This window comes from Calonectris borealis, chromosome 12, assembly GCF_964195595.1.
Source record: "Calonectris borealis chromosome 12, bCalBor7.hap1.2, whole genome shotgun sequence".
In the NCBI taxonomy this organism is placed as follows: Eukaryota; Metazoa; Chordata; class Aves; order Procellariiformes; family Procellariidae; genus Calonectris; species Calonectris borealis.
In genome coordinates this window covers 17,191,647-17,217,094 of record NC_134323.1, presented here as the reverse complement: position 1 = coordinate 17,217,094, position 25,448 = coordinate 17,191,647, and the positions used below count along the sequence as shown (strand labels likewise).

General features: G+C 45.9%; 1 protein-coding gene across 1 annotated transcript in view; it reads left to right on the top strand.

Moving 5' to 3' along the window:
* Window positions 1–953: 953 nt before the first annotated feature.
* Window positions 954–25,448, top strand: part of MAF (MAF bZIP transcription factor) — a 190,385-nt gene continuing 165,890 nt past the window's right edge. The window contains exons 1-3 of the mRNA XM_075161463.1: window positions 954–1,057; window positions 1,503–3,024; window positions 13,438–13,507. Of these exons, the coding sequence (XP_075017564.1) occupies window positions 1,946–3,024; window positions 13,438–13,471 (1,113 nt within the window). The 5' untranslated portion in view covers window positions 954–1,057; window positions 1,503–1,945 and the 3' untranslated portion in view covers window positions 13,472–13,507. The remainder of the gene's footprint in view (window positions 1,058–1,502; window positions 3,025–13,437; window positions 13,508–25,448) is intronic.

Sequence of the window (25,448 nt, the reverse complement as noted above, 5' to 3'; positions counted from 1 at the left end):
TCTGAGAATTACTTTTCAGATAAACAACTTTATAGCACTGCACTTAATCTTACTTACTAGAGACATCTCATTTATCACGGAATTACAAGTAACTTTAATTCTATCGATATTCCCATAAAGCCCGGTCGGAAAATCGAGCCTGGCAGCCCCGGAGGCTGCGGGTTTCCCCGGCCCGCGGCGGGGGGCCGCGGGTGCAGCCGGGCCGAGCCGCGTCGGGGCCGGGCGGGGACCGGGGCCGCTGCGGGGGCGGCCACCGCCCCGACGGCTCCGCGGCTCCGCACCGGCCGGGCCCGCCTCGGGACTGACCTTTCGACGAGAGATGGCGCTGTCGAGGTTTAAACCGAGCCGCTCCGCCGCTCCGCGTCCGGCCCGCTCGCCGCTTCCACGGCCCCCCCCGGCCCCCTCCCCATCCCCCTTCCGGGGGGGGGGGGGGCGGGAGGGAAGGCTAAAGTAAATACAATTAGTTCTAAATGTATTAAATTAATTAGTCCGGGCCAGCAGGCCAAGTGCGGGGGGGCGGGTGCGGGGCTTGCAAACTTGCAGGGCTTTCGCACCTCTTGGCGGCGGGGGGGGGCGGGTGTGGAGGAATCGATGCCCCGTCCCCGTAAAAAAATAATCGATACATGTTAGGGGCGCTGGGGGAGCGGAGCGGAGCGGAGCGGAGCGAACGGCCCGGCAGCCGGCCCGGCCCGGCGGCAGGTAATCCGCGCCCGGCTCGGCGGAGCCCCGCGCTACGAGCGGCCCCGGGGGCCGCGCCGCGCTGCCCGGTCGCCGCTGCCGGGTCCCCGCAGGGCGCTGCGCCGGGCGCTCCCCCTCCTCCCCGGCCGAAGGGAGCTCCCCCGCGCCCCCGGGTGCCCGCACCGCCCGCCCGGGCGGGGGCAGCTCCCGGGCACCCCGCCCCGGGGCAGGGCGCTCGCCCGAAGGCGCGCACGGCCGCGGGGAGCGCGGCGGCCGGGGCCGTCCCGGCGCGACAGCGGAGCGGTGCGGTGCGGTGCGGTGCGGTGCGGTGCGGAAGGAGCGACCCCCGCCGCGGAACCGTCCCGCACCCGCTTACCCGGTGAGTCCGGCGGGAGGCGGCGGGCAGGAAGGGGTTAAGGCGCTCCCCAGCTGACAGTCAGCTGATGGGGCCCTGATTGACAGCTCCGAAAAGTTTCCTTGTTTCTATACTATTATGCTAATGAGGGCTGGGATGGCGGCAGCCCATTGGTCCGGCCGCCGAGTCAATTTCCCATTTGACGTCAGGAGCGCTATAAAACTCAGCAATGCTTTTAAACTCTCCTGCTGGATGAAACCTTTAAAATATTTTTCATCTTCTTGCTGTAGCTTTGGGGTCGAGGTTTTTTTTTTTCCTCTCTCTCTTTTTTTTAAACTACTACTATTATTATTATTATCATTTTGGTTGCGATATCGACTTCGATTTTTTTTTTTTTGTCTTCGCTCTCTTTTCCCTCCTCCCTTCCCCGATGAACCTCTCTTCTCGCTCTGCACTTTGCATGAGAAAGCCCAGAGGAAAGGCACCATGAAGTGTTAAAAACAACAAAACAAAACAACAACAACAACAACAACAACAAATTTACTCGCAACACCACCAGCTAACACTTCCAGCTGCAGTTTGCAAGCTGCAAAAGAGAGAGAGAGGAGAGAGAGAAGGGAGGGAGAGAGGAGAAAAAAAAAAAAACCCTTTATGCAAAAGGCGAATAGCAAGAGCCCCTCGCTCTGATGCATCAGCGGCAGCGGAGACTCTGCAAAGGATAACGCGGAGCGGGAGCGAGAGCAGCCGGGGCGAATTGGAGCGCAGGCTGCGAGGGGCCGAGGCGAGAGGCAGAGGCAGGAGAGAGCGGAGCGGAGCTCGCCAAAAATCAAGCTGGCTCACCCGGTGGCAACTCAGAGCAGTCCCCTCGCTCCCGGAGCGCACCCTTTCTGGAGGACTGTCAGCAGCAAAAGGATGGCATCAGAACTGGCAATGAGCAGCTCCGACCTGCCCACCAGTCCCCTGGCCATGGAATATGTTAATGACTTCGATCTGATGAAGTTTGAAGTGAAAAAGGAGCCGGTGGAGACCGATCGCATTATCAGCCAGTGCGGCCGCTTGATCGCCGGGGGATCGCTCTCTTCCACCCCGATGAGCACGCCCTGCAGCTCGGTGCCCCCGTCCCCCAGCTTCTCGGCGCCCAGCCCCGGCTCCGGCACCGACCAGAAGACCCACCTGGAAGACTACTACTGGATGACGGGCTACCCGCAGCAGCTCAACCCGGAGGCGCTGGGCTTCAGCCCCGAGGACGCGGTGGAGGCGCTGATCAACAGCAGCCACCACCCGCTGCCCGGCGCCTTCGATGGCTATGCTAGAGGGCAGCAGCTGGCCGCGGCCGCCGGCGCCGGCGGCTCCGTGCCGGCCGAGGAGATGGGCTCGGCGGCCGCCGTGGTCTCGGCGGTGATCGCCGCGGCGGCGGCGCAGGGCGGCGCGCCCCACTACCACCACCACCACCACCACCCGCACCACGGCGGCGGCGGCGGCGGCGGGCACCCCCACGCCGCGGCGCCGGGCAGCGCGCCGCCCTCCTCCGCCTCCTCGGCCGCCGGCTCCGGCGGCGGCGGCGGCGGCGGCGGCGGCGGCGCCGGGGGGCTGCACCACCCGCACCACGGCGGCGGCGGCGGCGGCGGCGGCGGCCTGCACTTCGACGACCGCTTCTCCGACGAGCAGCTGGTGACCATGTCGGTGCGGGAGCTCAACCGGCAGCTGCGGGGCGTCAGCAAGGAAGAGGTGATCCGGCTGAAGCAGAAGAGGAGGACCCTCAAAAACAGGGGCTATGCCCAGTCCTGCCGCTTCAAGAGGGTCCAGCAGCGGCACGTCCTGGAGTCGGAGAAGAACCAGCTGCTGCAGCAAGTGGAGCACCTAAAGCAGGAGATCTCCAGGCTGGTCCGGGAGAGGGACGCCTACAAGGAAAAATACGAGAAGCTGGTCAGCAATGGCTTCAGAGAAAACGGATCCAGCAGCGACAACCCTTCCTCTCCAGAGTTTTTCATGTGAGTTCCCACAGCCTTGCCACCTTAACTAAAAGTTCTCCGTGTGAGTTGTTGTTGGGGGCTTTGCTAGAGCGACAACCCAGCTTGCCACCTCGTATTACTTTTTTTTTTTAAAAAAACTCAAAACAATTTTAACACAAAGTTGTTTTTTGGGTTGGTTTTTGTTTTTTTTTTTTTCTTTTTAAGGTGGGCTTGCTCCGTGTTGGCCAACCTAAAGTTCTACATGAGTTTCTTTTCTGTTTATTATTATTATTATTTTTTTATTTTTGTGGGGGCTTGCTGTTGTGTTTTTTTTTTTTTTAAATTTAAAAGATCCAACTCGCCACCAACTCAGTTCTTCATATGAAGCTTGCTCTTCTTTGAAACCTGCCATCCACATTATATATATATATTTTTAAGTTCATGAGGTTTTTTTTTCTTTTGAGCTTGCTGTGTCCAAAAAAGTCAGATTTTTTTTTTTTGCCATTCTGAGTTCTTCATATGAGATTTGAGCTTTGCAAAAAGAAAAATAAAATAAAAAAATACAAAAAAAACCAAAACAAAAACAAAAAAATACAAAAACAATGTGAAATTTTTAGACTCCAGCTTGCTGAGTTCCATCAGTTTTTAGCGTTGTTGTGCAAAACTAGAGATATGCCTAGATCAACCTGCCAAAATCAAGCCTGCATCAACCTTCGGTGTGTTCATGTGAGTTTTGGCCTTAATCTGCCAAACGTGAGACTTTAGTCTGCCATTAGAATCCCATACTCATCTCATGCATTACGCTTGCTATTTTGTCTTAGCAACAATGAACTATAACTGTTTCGAAAGACTATGAAAAAGAGACATTATATTAATAAAAAACCCTGCATGCTGGTCATGTATGGTATAATTATTTTTTTTTTTCTTTTGCTTGGAAATGGACTTTTGGAGACTATTATGGCATGGCATTCATCCTTTTGTTTTATTGCCTCATCACTTTTTTGGGTTGAAAGCAAAAAAGTGCAACCTTTGATCTTCCTCCTCCTCTTCCTCCCCATTAAAGTTTGCATCTGCTCTAAAACTGCTTTGAGTTACTCAAAACTTCAGACTTCCTTTTAAATGCACTGAAGCATTCCCTCTCAAAAAACATGCCAGAATGGATTTTGATAACCTAATGTGGCAAAAAAAAAGATATAAAAAACACAAAAAGAACTTTGGAAAGATGTTCAAAAACAAAATTGACATCCCACTTGGGGGGACATTGAAACCGTGCTGTTGCCTAAAACAGTCTAAAAATTAATTTTAAGTGATCTGCCCCATTTTTTTTTTCCTTTTGCATTTGGTCATTGTCAAATGTGGAATGCTCTGGGTTCCTAGTATATAATTTAATTCTAGTTTCTGTCATCTGTTAGCCCAGTTAAAATGTATGCTACAGATAAAGGAATGTTATAGATAAATTCGAAAGAGTTAGGTCTGTTTAGATGTAGATTTTTTTTTTAAAGATTGATGCACTAAATTGTTTACTGTCGTGATGTAAAGGGGGGTAGAATTTGCAACGGGACTGTTTTAAAAAGTAGTTTATGCAGCATGTGCTTGCAACTTAAATATAAGTTGGGTATATGTAGTCCTTGCTATACCACTGACTGTATTTGAAAACCAAAGTGTTAAAAGGGGGAGGCACCCCTGTTTATATCTATGGGGGTATTTTACATTCAAAATGTATGGGTTGGTTTTTTTTTTTTTTTTCAAAATTGAAGTATTTGGGACTGAATTGCACTAAGATATAACCTGCAAGCATATAATACAAAAACAAAAAAAAAATTACGAACCTGTTTAGAACGCTAATACAATTTATGCAGTTATAAAGATGGCATTACTGCACAGTTTTAAAATGATGCAGATTTTTTTACAGTTGTATTGTGGTGCAGAACTGGATTTTCTGTAACTTCAAAAATTCCACAGTTTTAAAGGCAATAATCAGTAAATTTTATTTTCAGGGACTGATATCCTGTCTTTTAAAAAAAAAAAATGGAAAGTAAATCTTACCACAATAAATATAAAAAAATCTTGTCAGTTACTTTTTCTTTTACATATTTTGCTGTGCAAAATTGTTTTATATCCTGAGTTACTAACTAACCACGTGTGATGTTCCTATGTGCTTTTCTTTCATTTTCGACTCTATGGTTATATCAAAAGAGAGAATAATCTACAATAATAAACTGCATTTTTTTGATTCCGTACTCAGTTTCTTAGTCTGTAGTTTAAAGTTCAATAACTCCGAGAGCAGTACTTCAGCGTACTGCCTGGCGAAGGGGTGATGCTGATTGATACAAGAGCTGGACTCAATAATATTCAGGAGGGGAGAAGGAAAAGGATAGCTTCGTGTGAAATGGAAAATTGTCGCCCGCTAGAAATCAAGTTATCTTTCAGGTAGATGAAGAACGTGAGCTTTCAGGTGCTGCTTCTGACTTCTCAGTACTGCAGCGAGCTCAGTTTCAGTGACTCAGATCATCCCACCAGGTTTTAGGAGATCTCAAAGGGGAGGTCTGCTTAAAAACCTGATGACATGATACGGCCCTGTATTTTGATTGTTTTATGATGGAGTGAAGTGAAAGGGAAGACTTCACATCCTCTTATCATCTGATCCCAGCAAAGCATGCCTGTCTCTAGTAAGAGATGACACCGCATCAGGCTTGGCTTGTCACAGAGCCACTTAACACTAGATGGAAAGATTTCTTGCCATTTGGGTCCATACTGCCTCCTTTTTTCCTTTTCTTTGCTTTTTCCTCCCCTTCTTCTTTCGTTTGCCCTGTGGTTTTCTTTTTTTTCCTTTTTTTTTTTTTTTTTTTTTTTTTTTGCTACAGGCCTCAGAAAGCCCAGAACTGAGGAGCAGAGAAAAAAAAAAATTCAAAGGACTTCCTCCAACTTTTGAGAGTTCCTTGTCCTAAACAATCAATCCAAAGGTTAATGTGCTAGAGATGTTCAGGTCTCCGAGCCCCTCTTCACTGCAGCTCTCCATGTCAAAGGGCGTTTTGACTTCGAAAGGCTCCTCAAAGCCTCGACCCAGTTCGTTTAGAGCCACCTTCCCCAAGAGCCTCCAGTGTCCGTTTGCAGAGTCCTCTCCCGCTCTTTGAATGGGAATATCTGCCCAGTTTATTTGAGAAGCAGAGGCCTCTCCGAAGGATGCTCCAGCCCCTCCAGGATGGGGATTTTATCTCCAGACCCAGGCCCATAAACCCAGCACTTTTTTTTCCTTTATTTTCCCCCTCCCTGCTGCTGGTGCAACTTCTTCCCAGCTGTAAGGTCATCCCTCCCGGGTGCTGGTGACAGGAGAGGACCTGTTGCCATTCCTCTGCCCATTTGGTCCAGTCCACGGCTTGGACCCCATCCTACCCTGTGTGCCGAGGTCAGGATGCGGCCCTGAGCCCCCCCGCGGCACCTGCACCCATGAGAGTCTGCGTCAGTGGGCACTGGGTGCTGCTGGATGTCAGCTGCTCCTGCTGAGGTCCCTCTGGAGGGGATGGACACCCGGCCCTGCCGTGGGTGACAGCGGGCATCGGTGGCCGTGGTCCCCGATGCCGATGCTGCGCCTCACCCCTCCCCAGCGCCGGGGCACCAACCTGCCCTTTGGCATCTGACCTGCTGTTGCACCAGGGTTTGAGTAATGGTTCAAGCTCCAGATTCTGGTTAATTCGAGTTCCATTTTCTGGTTAATGTGTAATCTGTGGGTAAACTGGTTGCTATTGGCCGAGCAGAGAATTATCTCCTCTCATAAAGACAGGGCTGCTTTTTATTTCTTCTCCCACCTCTCCTTCCCTGGCTGAGCCTTTACTGATGCCCAGGTTTTTTTGCAGGGGGTCACTTAGAGGCTTCGCTTCTGCCCTTGCCGAGAGCTCCCGAAGGAGCCCTGCCCTAAGGAGGGGACGAGGCCTCTCCTCGGCAAAGCCCCCGCCGAAGCGGCGCTGCAGCCCCCGAGGGAGCGCGGAGCCCCAGGCCCCCGGAGCGGGACCCGCTTCTGGTCCAGCCTCATCCCCGCGCCCCTCTGCCGCGCCAGGTTTCCTCGCAGGTGAAGTTAGGAGCGGGCAGTAGGATTTTAAAAGTATTGTGAATCGACTGGGTAGTGCAGAGCGAGGAGAGCACTGCTGCCTCCCTGAAGTATCTTCTTTCTCGGAGGAAAAAAAAAAAAACTACCCTGTTTGAACAGCGATAAGAGAAATCCTTCCTAGAAATAGACTGAGTGCAAAAGGGAAAATTCCCATCACACGCCCAACCTGAGAGGGAAAAAAGGCTCTCTCCCACTTTGGCATCGTTATGACACATTGCAATCTTGCTTTGCAAATAAAAAAAAAAAAAATGCAGCCTTCCTTAGGCTGCACTTGAATTTCAGCCTGAAAAACGCCAACTGCCCAACTGAAGGGGGGGGAAAAATAGATGCACGTTTTAATGTTCGCTAAAGCAAAGCGAGTATTGGGGTTCTCTGTATGAATCAGTGCAGGGGAGCGCCCACCTTTGCCGCAGGACTGCTTGCTGAGGACTAATTGGAACCGCTCTGCTCTGAATAACCTACATTCATTAATCACCCCTTGCTTGACTCTGGCCTCGATCCTGCTCCCATGGAGCTCTGAGGTACAATCCCTGGGGATTTCAAAGGGGAGCAGGATCCTGCTGTTCTCCCGCAGGTACCTCTCTGGCTAAAGCAGGGGGAATGCTGCCCCAGCCGGGCAATCGTGTGTCAAAAGGCGTGCGTTGTCCTAATCCCCCCATCACTAACAACGTCCTATTTCTCCTATAGTGCTTTCCCATTTATTAACTACATTACAAAGAACTTTCATGTGACCGGTGCCGGGAGATAGGCGCATGGAGAGCGGCTCTTTGCTGGCTGGGAAATGGTGTGCACTGCGCTCAGCCCCCTCCTCCCTCCCCATCCCACCTTACCCTTAAGCCTTTTTTATTTCCCCCCCCTAAAATGAAACATAACCCTCTGCCCGACCTCCAGGCTTCTGCTGAGCAGGGTCCAAGAGTATTTTTGTGTTTGTGCTGCAACGTTTTCCCTCCTGGAGAAATGTCATCCTGGAGCGCATCCTAAAAAAAAGAGGGGAGAAGGGAGGGAAATATCCCGGTCACGCCAGTATATATTTATTTCTTGAACAATTTCTCGCCACCGCTGGGCAGGCGCTGTGCGAGACATGCTCGTTTGCAAATGGAGCGGTGAGAGCTTCTATTTATTAGAAAGTCTTCTTCACCCTTTTAAAACAAAAACGCCTGCGCTGAATCAAAATGCCACTTGAAAACTACCCCCACGCGAAACATGGCAGCAAATTTTTAGTTTAAAAAATGAACTTTCCCAGCTCTTTTTTTCCTTTCCCTTCCGAAAGCTTTTGCGCAGCTGTTTCCTCCCCCTTCCTCTGCGTAGTGTGTAGGAAGTTCTTGATCTAGAATCATTCATAATTTTAATACCAATTTCTATTTGACATAATATACTAATATCAGATAGAGAGTGTAGCGGCTTCCTGGATTTAGGGAGGAAATGATGCATATATCAGAATTATCTGCTCAGATGCCAGAACTACATTGGTGTCATTTCAGCATGTGCTGCATTGAAAGGAAATCCTCTATATTTATTACTCCGATCATCAGAGGAGCTAAATGGACCCACTGTTTCTGACACCTGTTTGGATGGCTGAATGCAAAATTTCACGCAGGAAAAAAAAAATAATCCTACATATTTCAATGTTAGGAATTAAGATTTTTTAATAAACTTTCTTCCCTCTCTCTTTCCGAATCACTGTGTTGTGAACGGCTGCCATGAGGCTTGGGCATTCCAGGGGTAGCTATGGAGAGTGGGATAGATTTTGTTTGCTCAGCCGGGACAAAAAGCAATCCAGCTTGTACACACACATGCACTTGAGCTGTCTGTAGTCAAATGCTTCAGATATCTGTTTTAAGTGCAGGTCTCGGTATGAATAACATGAGGTAGCACACCCCGGGACGTGGCAGAGGTGAGCGGCTGTTGAGAGAATTCGTCTTTTCGGGAAGGAGCTGAGCACTCAACCACTTCACACTTTTAAGGCTCCTCTAATGAATTTTTCGGGCACAGCAGGTACAAATCAATAGATTAAAATACTGTACACTCTGCCACATCTAATTCTCGACTGCCTGAAATTGTGGGGGAGGACCGAGAATAACATTTGTCACTCTCCGAGGGCTGAGTGCATTCAGATTTGTGAGCTCTAAGCCAACACGATGCAAAAATAGTCCAGGATGTGACTGAACTTTTCAAGTGAAAAGCAAAAGGCCAGGGATCGGCGAGGCCGTAGCCGGGTGTAACAGCAGACAGGCAGCTCCAGCCCCAGCCCCAACCATCTACCACCGGATCAGGTTGACCCAGCACAGTGTGATAACGCCTCGGTGCCCTCGATGCAAGCCACCCGTATCTTATCGCTCTCTGAAATGATCATTTTCTTTCGCAGTTGCTGTACCCACTTTTTTTTTTCCCAAAGTCTAGCTTTTAAACCTGTGCCACTTCCGACGCAGCAGTGAAGTCTGCAGGCCCGTAGTTGTGGTTACAGGGATGGAGATTGCTCTGCCTCTCTCCTTGCATGGTTTGAAGCCCTGTGGACTTTGTGACAGAATTTCCTTCATTTTATTTTTTAAAATTTTTTAATGCATCTCTAGAAGACGTCTTGCATGGAGGGAATCAAAGCCAGAGCAGAAGTTTGTTAGAAGTGGTGTTTCTGCACCACGAAGAAAAAAAAAATACCCAGCAAACAACAAATCGAGCAGTGTCTTCAAGTTTCCAGCGGGGGTAGGGAATGGAGTGTCGCTGGTTGCCGCTCTCAATTGTTAATTCATAAAGAAGCACAGTCCTGAAAAATGTTCTCAGCAGCTTGTCCCCCGTTAAAGCAGAAATGTCAGGGACTGCGCACGGAGGCGTTAAGGCTCAACACCCTGTTTCACCACGAGCTCTGGCATCTCCCTGCCCCTCATCCCTTGGTTTTGGGTGTTGAGTGTCCCCGAGGGGTGTCGGGGAGAGCAGGGTGCCCAGGACGGCGGGGGCACACCCGTTTGCCTCCCCGGCACCTGCCTCGGCCGGGGGAGAGCAGCACGTTTCGGGAGAATTCTGGCATGGGTTCCTAAGCCCCGCTTCCAGCAGCTTGCAAACAACCCGGGCCGGGAAGGGGGGTCTATATAACGGTGTAAACCCCTCCTCTTCCCCCGGCGAGCTCCCCATCAGCACCCGCGGGGTGCTCGGCGGGCAGCCCGGGCTGCAGCCGCGGGGCCGGGGGCGGCGGGGCGGGTGGCACCGGGGGCGGCGAGGCCCGGCGAGGGGCTGCGCCTCGCACCGCCCCGGCCAGGCCGGTCTGCCCGCCACGTCGGGGGGCACAGGCCTTCCCCGGCCCCGCACACATCCCCGGGCCGGGGGCGTGGAGGTGCTGACACACACATGCGGTTCGGGGGCTGCCCCCAGCCCCGGGGTCCCAGCACAGGCAGGTGCGGGGGGGGGGGACAGGGACCCGGGCGGGGGACCGGGAGGGACGGGGAAGGGTGAGGGCAGCATCCTTTGTTTGTTTGTTTGCTTGTTTGTTTGTTTCTAAATGCAATTCCTGGAACAAAAGGGGAGTCTGTGCGTAACTAAAGGATCCAAAGCTTAGCTGCGGCGTGTCCCCCCGGCGGCTTCAGCTGGCTGACCGTCCCCTAGGTATGTTCACAGAGCACTTCCCTTTGTTTTGTTCAGAGTCTCTTTTCCTTTCCTCTCCTTTTCCTTTCCTTTTCTTTTCTTTTTCTTTTCTTTTTCTTTTCTTTTTCTTTTCTTTTTCTTTTTTCTTTTCTTTTTCTTTTCTTTTTCTTTTCTTTTTCTTTTCTTTTTCTTTTCTTTTTCTTTTCTTTTCTTTTCTTTTCTTTTCTTTTCTTTTCTTTTCTTTTCTTTTCTTTTCTTTTCTTTTCTTTTCTTCCTCTTTTCTTCCTCTTTTCTTCCTCTTTTCTTCTTCTTTTCTTCTTCTTTTCTTCTTCTTTTCTTCTTCTTTTCTTCTTCTTTTCTCCTCTTTTCTTCCTCTTTTCTTCTTCTTTTCTCCTTTCTCTTTTCTTGTTCTTAATTTTTTCCCCTTTCCTTCCTTTTCTTTTTCCTTCCTTTTTTTCTTTTCACCTGTGCTCACGCAGAGACTAATCTAAACCCCACTGCAATCAAAGGGAGCTTTTTAAATGACGTTTTGGATCAGGCCCTGAGATCTCTGCAGAGAGCAAGAATTTACATTTCATGGCTTTTAAAGAATCTGAAGTACAGAGAACGGTGCTTTCTGAGGCTGAGTTTCCCAAATCTATGTGGATGTATCTCAGAGTGTGTATGTGATTAAGCTTAAAGCCCTTTTCTCTAAGAAAGCAGGCAGATTCATTTTCCTGAAGCCTGAACCCCGCTTCTCCAATTTTGAAACAAAAGTTCTTGCCAAGGCCTTGAGAGTGGGCTGTCATGATGCTAAAGGGGATGGGGCTAGAATCGGTTTTATTTGTTGGTATCAGCTTCTAAAGCTGTGGTGCTCTGCACTGCAAACAGCCCCTGCTCCCTCGAGCACTGGGAGCTGTTGCAGTGAAACGTTAGTGACAGTGAAAATGAGCCCAAAAGTGAACCAAACAAGACCTAGTATTTTTTTTTTCCTCACCCCCCCCAACTTAACTGCTTCCAAATTCCCCGATGAAAGCATTTTAATATGTAGGAAGAGCTGCTGGAGCCTGCAATGCCATTCAGTGTTCTGTGGTGTGGGATGAACAGATTTTCCTTTCTGTAGGGTTTCCTCCTGCAAAGTCATTGTAGAGGAGGGAATACTGTAAGATTAAATATGGTTAAAATACTATATTCATGTCACACCAGATATGGTCTCCAGACTGTGCACAGTCTTTCAGCTTCCTTTATTGTGAAATCCTTTTAAAATAGCACAGTGTAGAGTAGAAAACTTATTGAAGTACAACTCTCTTGCACCAACTCTGTCAGATAAAATGAAGGAAAGTGATCAGCCTTCTTAAATTAATAAATCTGCTTAGTGTCTCTGGCTGCCTTCACGCTGTCTTACTCTCTTTGACTCCTCCCTTATTAATAAACTGATAGTTAAATAAAGCTGCTAAATGAATCAATGCGCCTTGCCGGTGGAAGCGGGTTGGTGCCATCCTGTTTCAGGGCTCCTGTGATGTGGCCGCATGGTTGTGGTTTTAGGGAAGGGATGGCCTCGGCGAAGGCTGGGACTGCTAAAAGCAGGCTGACCACATCGCTGTCTGGGTGCTCTTCAGGTGTGAGGCTCGAGTACCTATTCCTCTCAGCCCCACGCATTAATAACAGGATGGATTCACCGATTGGCATGAAAGCAGAGGTCATCTTGAGGAAAATGACACCAAAGGTCCACGGGAGTCATTTGCTTTAAGAGATCCCGGGCCGTGTGCCAAGTATCGCATTTAAGGAAGCACCGTCCCCATTCTCAATAAAAAAAAAAAAAAAAAAGAAAAGGAAAACCCAAAAAAAGGAAACATTGCTTTCAGTGGCATGCGGGGACCGTTTCAACACACCCCTTTGGGTGGGATGCGGGAGAGGGATCATTCAGCTGGCACCAAACGTGCAGCAGGGTTTTGTTTTCAAAGCTGCAGAGCCGATCTGGAATCAAAATGCTGAAAAAGCGCCTATAGTTTGTCTTGCTTTTTTTTTTTTTATTCAAACCCATCAGACTTGTGGTTTATCCTTGCTCTGATTATGCTGTATGGTTACAATAAATGGATGGAGCTGAAGCATTCCTGCAGGCGGTTTATAGAAAATATATGTATATGCCTGTGTATGCACACTCTGGGGGAGAAAGTTAACTATAAGGGACACAACAAAATATCCATATTTAAGAAATGTGGATTGACTCACTGACTTATCTCACTTATTGTACAAAGATTCACTCTGTGTTGAATTTTTTTAAATTAGATTTTAAATATGTGTTGACAGGATGAATTTGTACAGTGTGAGTAACCGCAGGGAGAAATGACAGCTCTGCTTTTGTTATTAAACTACTGTCTGGAAAATAATGGAGTGTGTACAAAATTGATTATTATTTTGCCAATTACATTAGTGCAGCTAATAACAATCATTAAGAAAGAAATACAGAAAGCTACACGCTTTCAGGTCTTAGAAGCTGATATTCACTGGTGAGGCAAAAATATGTGTTTTTAAGGTAATTTGTCATAAGAGTCTCCTGTTATTAATGTGAAGTAAAGACTGGATGTGTGAACCAGAGATGTTTCACTTCAAATTGTGTTAATTTCTTCTTCACTCACTCACAGTTAATAAACAGTACGAGAGACTTTCTAAATTTAATTTAGGATTTGAATATAAAAGGTCCTATTCTGTACCATAGTGGCACGACAGACATGTTTTACAATGTTAAAAATTCCTTTTAATAATGGTTTATTTTAATGTATTTACTAAATTAGGTACCCGAGAGAATCATCTACAACGGTGATGTGAAAATCCCTGTTACCCGAGGTCAAAAAAAAAAAAAAGGTATGTTTCCATTTTCATTCGCAATTGGACATATTTCAGCAGGGGTGGTAATTTCGCTGCTTTGTTTTCGGTGCTTTTTGGTCCAACCCCGGGGAGCCGGTGCCAGTCCGGGGTGCAGTTTCCTGGGCTTTCGAATGAGGCTGACTTTCAGGTACCTACAAGAAGCGTTTGCAATAATGGGGGTTTGTACTTCTGTCAGCCAGGCAGCTCTCCCGTGTCCCACAACTCATATATAATCCTTTACAAATGTTTTCTTTCTTTTTCTTCAAATGCTAGCGTTCAGACATCAGCTACGGGGATTAAGGATGGGTCTTCTGAAGATCTCCCTCAGATCTTGAGGAAAATCTTGAGTCTGTGTTAGATGACTTCTGTACTTACAAATTGCAGTAGAGTTTAATTCACAGCACTGCTTTCTTCGGGAAACTCGTGTTCATTCAGTCTGTCAACATTGACTAAAAAATACGCCGCTAATGAAAATGTGGGAATTAAACTTTCAGTCCCTTCCCCTGGTAGACTCAAACAGGCACTTTATTTTTTCCGTGGAATCTGATTTTTATTGACCTTGACTATAAAAAATACTAAGTGGCTTAAATGAGCACCGAGGTTGCAATGACAGATTCCTGTGTGAATTTTTTTTATGAAACCTCCCATTTTAGTTAAGAACACAGGCTGCCGTACAGCCTACCGCACTTTGATCAACAGTTACGTCCTATTAGAAAACAGTTGCATTTTATTAGCTCATGGAATTAAGCTTGTTTTATTCCTTATTCTTTATTCTTTACTATTTGTTATTTTTCAGTATTTAAAATTTGAGTGAGGATGGGGCAGATGTAATCAGTGCTCTAGACTCGACGTTAAATGGCAGCGAGAGGAGCTTTTGTTGGTGCACAGGCTGCGGGAACAGGTTTCTCAAGGAGCACCAGAAGAGGTTCCTTTTGAGCCTGATGCTCCTCTCGCTTCCCTGAGGAACACCCCGGGTAGGGTTTTGCCTGCAATGCATTTTTTTTTTTTCTGTGTTTCACCACTGTAAAAGAGAGGGAAACCAGACCACTTGGTTTTTTGTGAGAGCTTAAAGTGCAAAATGCGTTTTGCAAGAAGAGAGCCAAGTCGTGATTCAGCTGAAGTAAATACATTAAGTACGTATTTTCATTGCAAAGGTGCAGCACGTTTTCCATCACCTTGTTCCTAGTGTAACGGTTCTAATTTCAATAATCCCATGGGAAAACTTTCATGGTTCCTGTAATTTATATACGTGACTATTAGATTTATATAAATAATATGTGATATACATTCTTGTTATCCATATAATAAAAAAGCCAAAGCTTTTTCCCTGATGGACACTTGTGATCTCAGGACTTGCTTAGCCTGCTGCTCTCTGGGACAATTCCTTGTGCCTTCCTTCCAATATTTTGTGGTTATGCTTTCACGTATTGTAGAAAAAAATCTAGCAGCAAAATCCGTTACTTTTAAGCAAATAGCTCTCGGGTCTCGGAAGAGTTAACGAACTTTTATGGCAAGGTTCAGGCAGTTCTGACCCCTATGGTAATATTTCATCTAAGGTTACTGTTGGGAGAGAAATCAAATTTCAGCTGTGAACATGATTGACAGGTGAAAGCAAGAGAGAGAAAGACATCTGGTCAGATGGGGAATTTGGGAAGGAGAAGGACAATTCAGGGAAGTGTCTCTGTGATATTAGGAATAATAAGCTTAGATATGAAAACTCCGGTACTCCGTGCTCTCTGGAGGCACGCTTACTTGATATTCATGGAGGTGGTTTGGTTGGGGGAATTTAAGACTGTACATTTATAGCAGTGGACAGTAGTCTCCGTGGTCTAACTTATTAACTTGACTCCTTTGAAGGAATTATGTTATTTCTGGCATACTTTTAGCATTTCGAGGCAATTCATTTTATGAGTGTGACTGGAATATTTGGTGGTTGCTGGTTAAGAGGCTCTCACCATAATGTCTCTCGGGGGTGAGATGGCAGCAGGGTTCGTGGGGTCCGTCGGTGCTGTCGCTCCGTGCCCTCGAGCCTGGGGACGTTGCTGGGGGTTTTCAGAGTAAGCACCGCCGGATGAAATTGGTGTTTATAATATACGCTGTTATACCAAGAACAAAATTAGTTGCTGTCCCATAAAATACCACCAAGGGTACATTGTGGTATTTTACAAGGCAACTGTTATTTTCCAAGGGCCGTGTCTTGGCCTATTCCATCTCCTAGCAGCTCCGGCGAACGTCCCTCACAATACATACATAACCCCAGGCATATTTTATCCTACGTCAGTGTATTTTATTTGGTGCAGAAGAGCTTTGCCATCCTCCAACATCATGGAACCAACAGGAACAAAATATCCCTCTATTTCCCAGTCAGGGTGATGATGTTGGAAAGTAGAATTTGGTTCTGACATAAAAAACTGTAGCCAGGCTTTCTCTTAAAAATGAAGTGCGAGAAAAAAAATCTGGTGGCTTTTATCACAGTGTGTTACACTTCATGTTTCAGTTTTCAAAGAGGACTTTTGTAGAGCTCCAAGGGCAGGATGCGGCAGTGATGGACCCCGGGATCTAAACTGCATCCTACCTACATCTCAGGTGAGAGGAAAGGTCCCGGGTGGGCTCCTGGCCCCACTGCAGGCTTTGGTAAAATCCCCGTTGAATTCCTGGGGCCCACACTTCCACCACAAAGGGAATGTCTACAGGGGAGGTCGTACTAATAAAAAGCAAGATCCGAACTCGTACCGTGGTAGCTGTGCTGTGAATTCCCTGGATTGATGTTCTTATTTGGGAGCAAGACTGGATTTTCCTCCCACCCAATATAGCTTAAACTGCTTTCAAAATAAAATAAATTAACCAGGAAAATCCACTCTTACTCTGGAGTAGGAGTGTCCACCCAGGGAACGGATAACACTGCAGTATGGTTTACTATGTAATTTCCCCATATGGATGAGCCCTAAAACTAAGGGGAGAATAAGGAGCAGTAAAGAACAGAAATATATTTTCTGTTCCTTTTCCAGCTTACCTCTAAGACCTTTCACACAAGGGAAATCATGGCACTCTTAAAGTATACATTTACTTACTTTTCACTGTTATTCCTGCATTCGCACATGCATTTTTAAGAGAGATTTGTGTTTTGTGCGAGACCTTTTGCATCCTCTTACTGTTCGCGTGTGTTTTTGATGTGCAGTCAAATCAGACTGTTGTTTGTGACATCATTTTTCTCTTCGTGGCAACAGCCTGTGATGTCAAACCCACATCACGGTAAACTAGACCTTATCGCTTAAGTTTTATTTTCAGACCATACATCTGATAAAGTTGAAAATTAAAGCAAAGAACTGTAAAAACAATCAAATTTCTTTACATATGAGTGAGTTATTTTTAACTTCCCGTTGTTGAATTAGCGCTCCCTTTAAGATGTCTTTATTTTCCGAAGCTGATATCAAGATAACTTCCATGAAATATTACTGGCAAGCTTCCCGCTGCAGTCAATGGGAGCCTTGTATGTATTTTTCAAGCAGATGTGCTGTATTAAGGCTAAATGAGAATCTTTTATTTCAAATGGGATGTAATATGTTATTCTTGATAAAAAAAAATGTATAGTAACCTCTCTCCTTTCTTTTCCTCTCCCCAAACATATTTTGTACAATTTGCAGGTCATTTTACATAGGTAAAAAAAATGTTCTCTAGTATTTAAAAAAAGCACAACTTCACTACGTCTCAAACTCCCTCCTAGCTCATTCCTGTGAATTTGAAGTATGAAAACGTCTTGAGTCTTTATGAGCAAAGAGAAAGTACGTGCCGTATGTGACAGCTTTTTCTCCCCCCAAATTCCCAGCAAAGTCAATTTAATAGTTTTCCCTGTGTTTAGAATAAGCTCTAAAATATTTTCCAGTGATGTGGCTTTTGATGTTGTTTAGTTCTAATAGAGGATTTTAAGTTAAGTGCTAAAAAAAAAAAAGAAATATTTTTAACATCTCTTCTGGGTTTTCTAATCTGTGCCACTTACCAAATGATTCACACTGTACCAAAATACAGGAGATTGATGAGACAGGAAAAGTACTGATTTAACATCCCACATACAAAATTACTTCTCAGGCTTCCACATATAGTCCCGATGTTTAGAGAGTGAAGAAACCGGGAGTTGGGAGTTGCAGTCTGACTCACTCGTGAGACTTTGACCCGGTTATTTGATTCTAGATTCAGCAAAATACTGAAGCACTTTAAACTTGTTATCTTAGGTTTCTTCTAAAGGTCTGTTACCGTTGATCTCTTTATATCTCAGTTTACGTAGTTATAAACCTAGATGATTAGGTCTTACCTTCTAGGCTTTTGTGGGAGTTCAAAAATAGTTGTAATGTTCCTTGAAGCCTTTTAGTGGGAGCTGGTGTATTGAGGTACTTGTCATTCACCTTAGGGTGAGAGATCATTGGCGTTGCCCAAGTCCCACGCACCATTTCTGCCGGGGTGAGAATTTAGTCTCCCGAGCACACCAGGCCACGAGTACAAAGATCGGGTGCTTCGAGGGCTGGTAGTTTTCTGAATCACACATAACTTAGCTTTACCCCGATTTTGAATGAGTCAAAATGTAACCAAAATCATGGCTCAGTTATGTGCCCCTTCTTTCTCTTAAACACAGTGTATCCTTAGTACCTATATGTGCACACACACGTATGGAATAACTCTTGTGCACCTGCAAGACATGTAGAGGTCACCCTGTCCTTGTAATTCCTCCCCTTCCTGCCATTACCTTTCTTTCCCAAGGTTCGAGCCATTATCATTCAGCAGTTGTGCAGCTTTTCTTTTCTTCCGACCCAAATTATTATTGTTTCCCTCCTACCTTCTACCCCTCCTGATCCGTAATGGAGTCAGCTGTAAATTTGCTAACTGTAAAGATTTTTCCTTGAAATGTTTTGAAAATGCCGTGGGAAAAAAAAAAATAAATAAGAAGGCCTATGAACAACACGCTGTGCCATGCTCCAGCATTGCACTTCTACGGGAAAGATAATAAAGATATTAGCACTCATATAATTTCAGATAGGAAATGAAACCAGACATGAAAGAAACACTAGCTCCAGCTGTTGAGTGGGAATCAAACTAGCTGTGGGAATTACAGGTACTGTCACCGGAGACAGCCCGACTTCTGAGAAATGACCTCAGGTGTAGGAGCTTGCTGTGGCCCCTTGCAGATATTAACACCTAATTAACAATCTGCGAGAGCATCCTACATCTTAATCACCAGTGAGGTGAGAATGACAATCACAAGGAGGAGAAGGAGAAGGGAAATGGTAATTTTTCCTCTGCATGCATCATCTAATAACCATGGTTATTCAGATGCAGCTAAATGCGATTTCCTTTTAGTCGTTTCTGTCTATCGGAAGGCACTGTAAGTTCGTTTGCTAGCAGGTAGGCAGCGGAGGTGAGAATTGAATTGATCTGAGATACTCTGAAAAATTGACCCCGAGGTCATTCCTAGTTTAAATTGGGAAGTAAGGCTGAGCTTATGTCTTCCCTTTCTTCTCTCCCTACTCCCCCTCTTTTTGTGTTGCCAGGCATGTTAGTCTGTATCGTGTAATTATTTAAACATACTCTGATGGTGGGGAACCGTGTTCCCTCAAAGTTAATCAAAATAAAGGGAGCTTTTGTTAGCGGTGATAGGTAATTAAATAGCTGGCTTCGTGGCGTGCAGAGGCATTGTGCTGGGTTATCGACGTCCCGGGCTCCCCAGCCCTTCTGCGCGCAGCCCAGCTGCCAAAGTCACCGAGATGAAGGCCCAGGCTAAATTAAGGAAAGAGGGTGTGAAGGCGTGTAAACGATTAACGAGGCCAGGCTGTAACGGAGAGGGGTGCACGGTAGCGTATCCGGAGTCTCCCAGAGGAAGGGCTGTTTCCCTCGGGAGGGCTGCGCGTTTTAAAGAGGAGAAAATCACGTGTGGCATTTCTGCTTCGTGCCTGCGATTTTCTGGCTGTGGTTTTAGACAGGAACAGCTGTAAGTGTGGATGGGTGCAACCCATTTACCCAATTTCACCTCCAGTGTAGACACCTAGGGCCAGACTCTGCTCCCAGTCACCTGGTGGGAATGGTCAGGAGCGTGGGGGGAGCTGACGGAGAGGCTCTGGGCTTAGACCCGTGCCAGAGGGCTGGTGCTAGTGAAAAGCAGGCAAGAAATTGTGGACCAAATTTTTCAGTCCCACCAAAGCCAAGGCAAGAGCAGCTTCCCTGCGCTCCGTGGTGGTGCTCCAGCTTGCCCCGGTATCACTTGGGCAGGATCCGATGGAGTTTTAATGTGATGCCTTTTAATGGATGCTTTTATGTGCGCTTCCGAACAGCTTCCACTTGCAAACAGCTTTACGACAGAGTTAAAACGAGAGACAGGCAGGGAGCGAGGAATACATACGTATGTACATCTTGTAGAGCTCATTCTGCCTTGGCTCTACCCGCAGCCCTCCCTTGCCGTGCTCAGTAACAATCTATTTCCATATCACTTGGACCCAAATTATATTCTAATAAGGAGAGAATGGCAAAACGAAGACAGCAGTATATTAACCACTCAGCTTCCATGGAAACTCCCATCGCTTTCTTTCCAAGTGACAAGAGATAATCTCTGTGTTTTCTGTTAGACTCACTTCTTCAACTCCTTCAGCTTTGTTTTCACGTGTTGGCCTTGCACTAAAAAATATAACTTGACATCTTGTGTCTTCTCAGCTAAAAAGGTGTCAATTCCTGGACTTAATGTCAGCTGTACCAGATCAAAGGCAAGGAACATAAAAGTTGACATATATTATTTATTTCATGGTTTACATCAATGATGTTTCTCTCTACCCTTTTTTGTTATTATTGCTGATGTTTTGCCCATAATGTTGTGCTCGCTTCTCAAAAGTGTTTGTCCCCTACAGACAAATATTCATATTAATGTAATCCATCAGCAGTTAACAAATGCCAGCTCACTTCGGCATTTCCCGCACACCCAAAACTCCCATTGTTTTTGCAGGACTCTTTGGGTGTGAGAAGAATGCAGGATCGGGCCCTTGGGTGGGAATTTCGGAGCTGGAGACTTTCTCCTCCAGTCCCAGAAATGCACGGGGTCGGCGGGAGCAGCAGCCCGGGGCGCTGGTCAGGGAGTGGGAGATGCTGCATTCTCTCCCTGCCTTGTGAGCTGCTGCAGGGGCGAGACGAATGCCAGGCTTGGAGGGGAGCAAAAGCTCAAAAAAGACTTTCCCCCCCCCCCCCCAGTTATTTGGGTTTTTTCCCTACCTTTCCCCATCTTTCTTGCCCGCCTTCTGAGTTCTGAATGAGTAACACAGGGTCTGGCTTATAACTGTGGCCAGAAAATCATGCGAGATCAGTCAGAAATGCTGCCCCAACCTGTGCATCCCTCTGACCGCTCATTTTAGTGTAAAACTTTCCTTTCTTTCCCTCTTTGTCAACAACCGTGGCAGGTTTTACTTCCTGAGTTACCGAATCCGATAAAACGCTGAGTCTGATTTTGCCCCCTACCCTCCCACAAGCTATTTTTTTCTGCAATGAAAATAATAATGCTTGAGAAAGATCCTTGGGATTTTTATTTTTTTGTTTTCTTTTGTTTAGTTTGGTTTTATTTTTAAAGCTTGCTGACAATTGTCAAATGCTCATTCCAGAAAAGGAGTGCTTGGAGGGTATAGCCCGGCTGTACAGCCGACAGGAGTAATTTGCAGTTCTCCTTAGAGCACAGCTATTCAGCGAATGTGTGTCGCTTTACTGTTTCTTTAAAATTTAATTGGGATCAGGCAATCAAGTGTCTCCAAATTTTTTGCCTCTTCAGGCTGCAATAAAGCCACTTATAATTTATAATCGAAGTTTGGTATCGTTAAACTAAACTGTAAAACCGACTTCAGGGTTTCAGTCGTAAAATAAATATACGATAAATATTGCAATGGGGCTTGAGTAGCACAGCTAACAACAGCACAGTGAATGCATACACACACACACACATATATATATTTTTGTGTGTGTGTATACATTTGGTTCCAGAGGTAAGAAAGATCTAAATAATAGATAACCGGGATGTATTCTTTCTTGGTAGAATTGAAGCTAAGATAGATTTATAGCCCAAGTAGTTATTTTAAATGCAAAATGAAGTGTTAATTTATTAAAGTCATTTATTCATCAACATTATTTTTATGTCTTTATTTATATTTTCCTGTAATATGGAGCAATGTAGTATTCATTCTGGGTTTTTCTGTTGTCTGTAGTGCTCCTTTGCTTAGATTTTTTTTCTAACAAGGCAGCTTATTTAGAAAGAAATGTTTATGTGAAGTGCTTGTCAGTTGGCATTTTTACTGGTGTGCTAACCCAAAGGTAAAATATAAAGGCACGTCTTTTCCTTGCTGGCTTGTTGCTACTAGGAGGGTTCCTCCCTTGTTAGCTTGATAAATAATTTTACTAGCGGGAATCTGCTGAATTTTTATGCTTGCTGTCTATTTTCTGCTTGCTGCAAATAAATTGCAGCACTCAGAGGGCACTAAAACTCCAAACACATGGTATTTTCCCATTTTGTTGCTGGTTGCCTAAAATATTTATTTCATCTTGTGTTTTTAATTAAATCTTTTTTTTAAAAAGAAAAGGAAAAAACCCCTCAAGTTTTGCAATTATTTCCCAATGAAGGTTTTAGTCCAGATTGTACTTAATATAAAGTCATGAGTTTAAATAACATGTTATCACAGGTAAACTAAATGGGTAGTGTTAAATCAGTCATCACTCCAACTACCTAATGGCTTTCAGATTAAGCGCAAGAATTATTTATTGAAATATCATCCATTTAAGCATTCCTTACAATTTATGATATATTTTTAGCTTTCCCAGTTTGCAATGAAGAAGGCTAATTAATTTGCAAAATAAATACTCTAGTTCGGCGAGAGAATGCACCAAAAAGGTTTAGATTATGGGTTGCCAGGGCATATATGGCAAGAAAAAGTTTGCAAGAAATTAAACTGGGAAGGCTAAAGTGGAAGAGGCGTTGCTTTTACTTTTTCTCTTAAAGGGATCATTTTGCAGTTACTGAAGCTTTACGCATTTTAAAATTGAATTTAATTCAAGCAAGCGAGAATCGACCCAAAAAGCCTCGACTTCCCCCCCGTAGCAGACTCTGCGTGTCGGAGGTACATTGCCCCCGTGGCAGATCTGGAGCACGTCCCAACTCAGGCTCCTGTGTTCCTGGTTTCGGGGGGCTTTGCAGACTCGAATGGATTTAGGAGCTGACTTTTGCAAGGCTTTTCCTTCAGCAGTGCCAGTGTTTAGATCTGCCTGAGGTCAGTCCCTCCTGCGATGCTCGCCTGTGCTGGTGGCAGGGGAACAGATTTTTTTGCTACCAACGGGATCCCTCCCTGCGGCTTCTGTGGGGCTGTCCCACATCTTCCCAAACAGTCGCAGGGATGGAGCCAGCATCGCTTCCTTACACGTCTGCACAGTTCAGGGGGGGCAGTTGAAGGACCTGGACACAGGCTGGTTACACTGCTGCCCTGTCCCGTGCCCACCCCGTGCCCACCAAGAAAAGCCTGGCTGGGGCGCAGGGGAGCGGAGCAGCGTGCCTTAGTCAGACCTCCCTCAAACAGCAGAAAGCCACATACCTTTGAAGATGCCAGGCAAATCCACCCAAAATTTTAGAATTATTTACATATTTTTAGCACAATTTGTCTCAAAGCGATCCTCCAACTTTGGCCTGAATTCTTACATTCTTACACCAACCACCCTCCCATTCGTTTACTTATTTCCATAAGAATTAGGTGACGGATCTGAGCGGTGCAAGCCCATGCCGCAGCCCGCCTGCCCTGCAGACACCAACCTTTTCATTTACGGGAGCACATCCTAAATCAAGTAATTGGGTGGTGGGAAGAACTGATGCGCCAGCACTGCATAGATAAGGGAAAAGCTTGGGCAGTGGGGAAAATTACCCTTGGGGGCTCAGCCGTATGAAATCATAAATGAAACAGGGTTACAAGAAATCTCAGGAGGCGATGTAATCCATCCCTGCGCCACGAGGCAGGGTCAGACAGACTTACGTTATCCCTGACAGCTATTTGCATAACCTGTCGTTAAAGCCCCCCGACGGAGACCGTGACACCTCCCTGGAGCCTCCCTTGCAGACCTTCACCACCGTCCCTTCTCAAAAGCATTTCTCCTTGTCTCACCCGTGGCACAGGTCCCTTATGTCCTGGTCACCGCAGACGCCGAGGACAGCCCAGTCCTTTCCTCTTTGCGCTGACCCTTTGCATATTTGAAGGCTGTTGTTACGGCTTGCTGCAGCCTCCTTTTCTCTAGACTAAACAACTCCACGTTTTTCAGTCTTTCTTATGGTCATGGCTTTGTTATTTAATATCTGGTCTGAAGAGTCCACATACAGTAAACTTGCTGGAATTCAATTTACCTGTGTTGAAAAGGAATGTGAAGATGCTGCCTGGAGCCTTTACAACGTCTGAAAGGGGAATAATTTAATTCTTACTCTGATAATTTGTCTTCTGTGGGATGGAGGGTAGGGAGCATTTCTTTACCTGGGAGAGTTAACTCCCCACGAATTTACCCTGGTAACAGGAATATTGTAGTGCAACGTACAGCCGGAGTTTACTGACAGGCTTTAGGAAACATGTTTTAACATTTTAGAATTTTATATATACAAGTAAGAATGGGAGATAGGATGCAGCCACTGCGGTTGCAGGTAACGCCTTGGGGTGTACCTTGCAGGTGCTACGTGCAGATTTTGTCACAGGAGTTCCATTAATTTCAGTAGCCGCCGAGCAGCTACAGCCATCCGCACACCGCCTGTCCCTCTGCTGGTGTTGCTGGGCGGCTTCGGTGTTTCAAAACCTTCCAGCTTCAACGTAGGTTTGGGTAGATCCAGCTTTTCCTTTGTGACAGATGGAAGTTTTCCCAAAATGCCACAGATGAAGGTGGACCGCAGAGGATTTTTCAGCCATCTGCGCAGACCTGGGCTTTGCTGTTGTCTCTAAGTTGCTTTTTTAAAAGTTGGGAAAGACATTAGTGCTCTTTCAATTAAGATTCGCTTTGCTCCTTGGAAAAAATGAGGGGCAACAGAGCCTGCTAATTCTGCTTTTCTCATTGTCTTCTAGCGTCTTGCCTGGGAGGTCGGTGGGAAGATGTCCTGGAGCAAAACAAAAGTATTTACTCGCAACAAAATATTCCCCAGGGACTTTTCTTTTAGGATGTACTGGTATAAATTGCCCCGCAAGGGGATTAACCAGACGGCAGAATGCCAGGGAGCATCTCTTGGAGGTGATTTTAAGTTTTGCAGGATTTTGGCTTCTTGATTTAAGTCTTAACCAAACCCTGTGTTGAAAGGTGCTAACAGGGACGCAGTGGGACACATTGCCACCTCACTCGGATAGACCAACTACCAGTTCTGGAGATGAGATGATGACAGATTTTACCGTTAATGGCTGAAGTTTATCCCTGAAGAAGGTGATGACTGGGGTGTTCACACTCATATACCTTTGTGAGGGGGAGGTAAAAATGTCCCTTTGTGATACAAATATCTGCGATACCATCTTTCTTGCTTCATCCAAGGTTCCACTTCTGATGTGCATTGTATAGCATCCCATTTTTAAAAAACCTCTTTGGACATCTGTATTCCCTCAGTGATCCATCTCGATCAACTTAAAAAGTTGTCTCATCCAAAAGTATAAACTTTCTGTACACAATGGAAGTGTATGCAGAATCAGGAAAAGCAGCTAACAAGTCAAGTAGACATTTTAGCCTAAGTATTTTCTAGCTCTAAAGGAAGAACTCATTGAGAAATATTCGTGGAGCTCGGTTGTGTAGGAAGTAAAATGAGAGTGACCTTACTGAGCCATTGGCTCAAATCAGAGATGTGGCAGCAGAAGTGAAAATATGTGCTTCCTTCTCTAAAGAATGGAGTTAGGGACCAGTTTTTACCATGGGGAAGAAGAGAGAGAAAAAT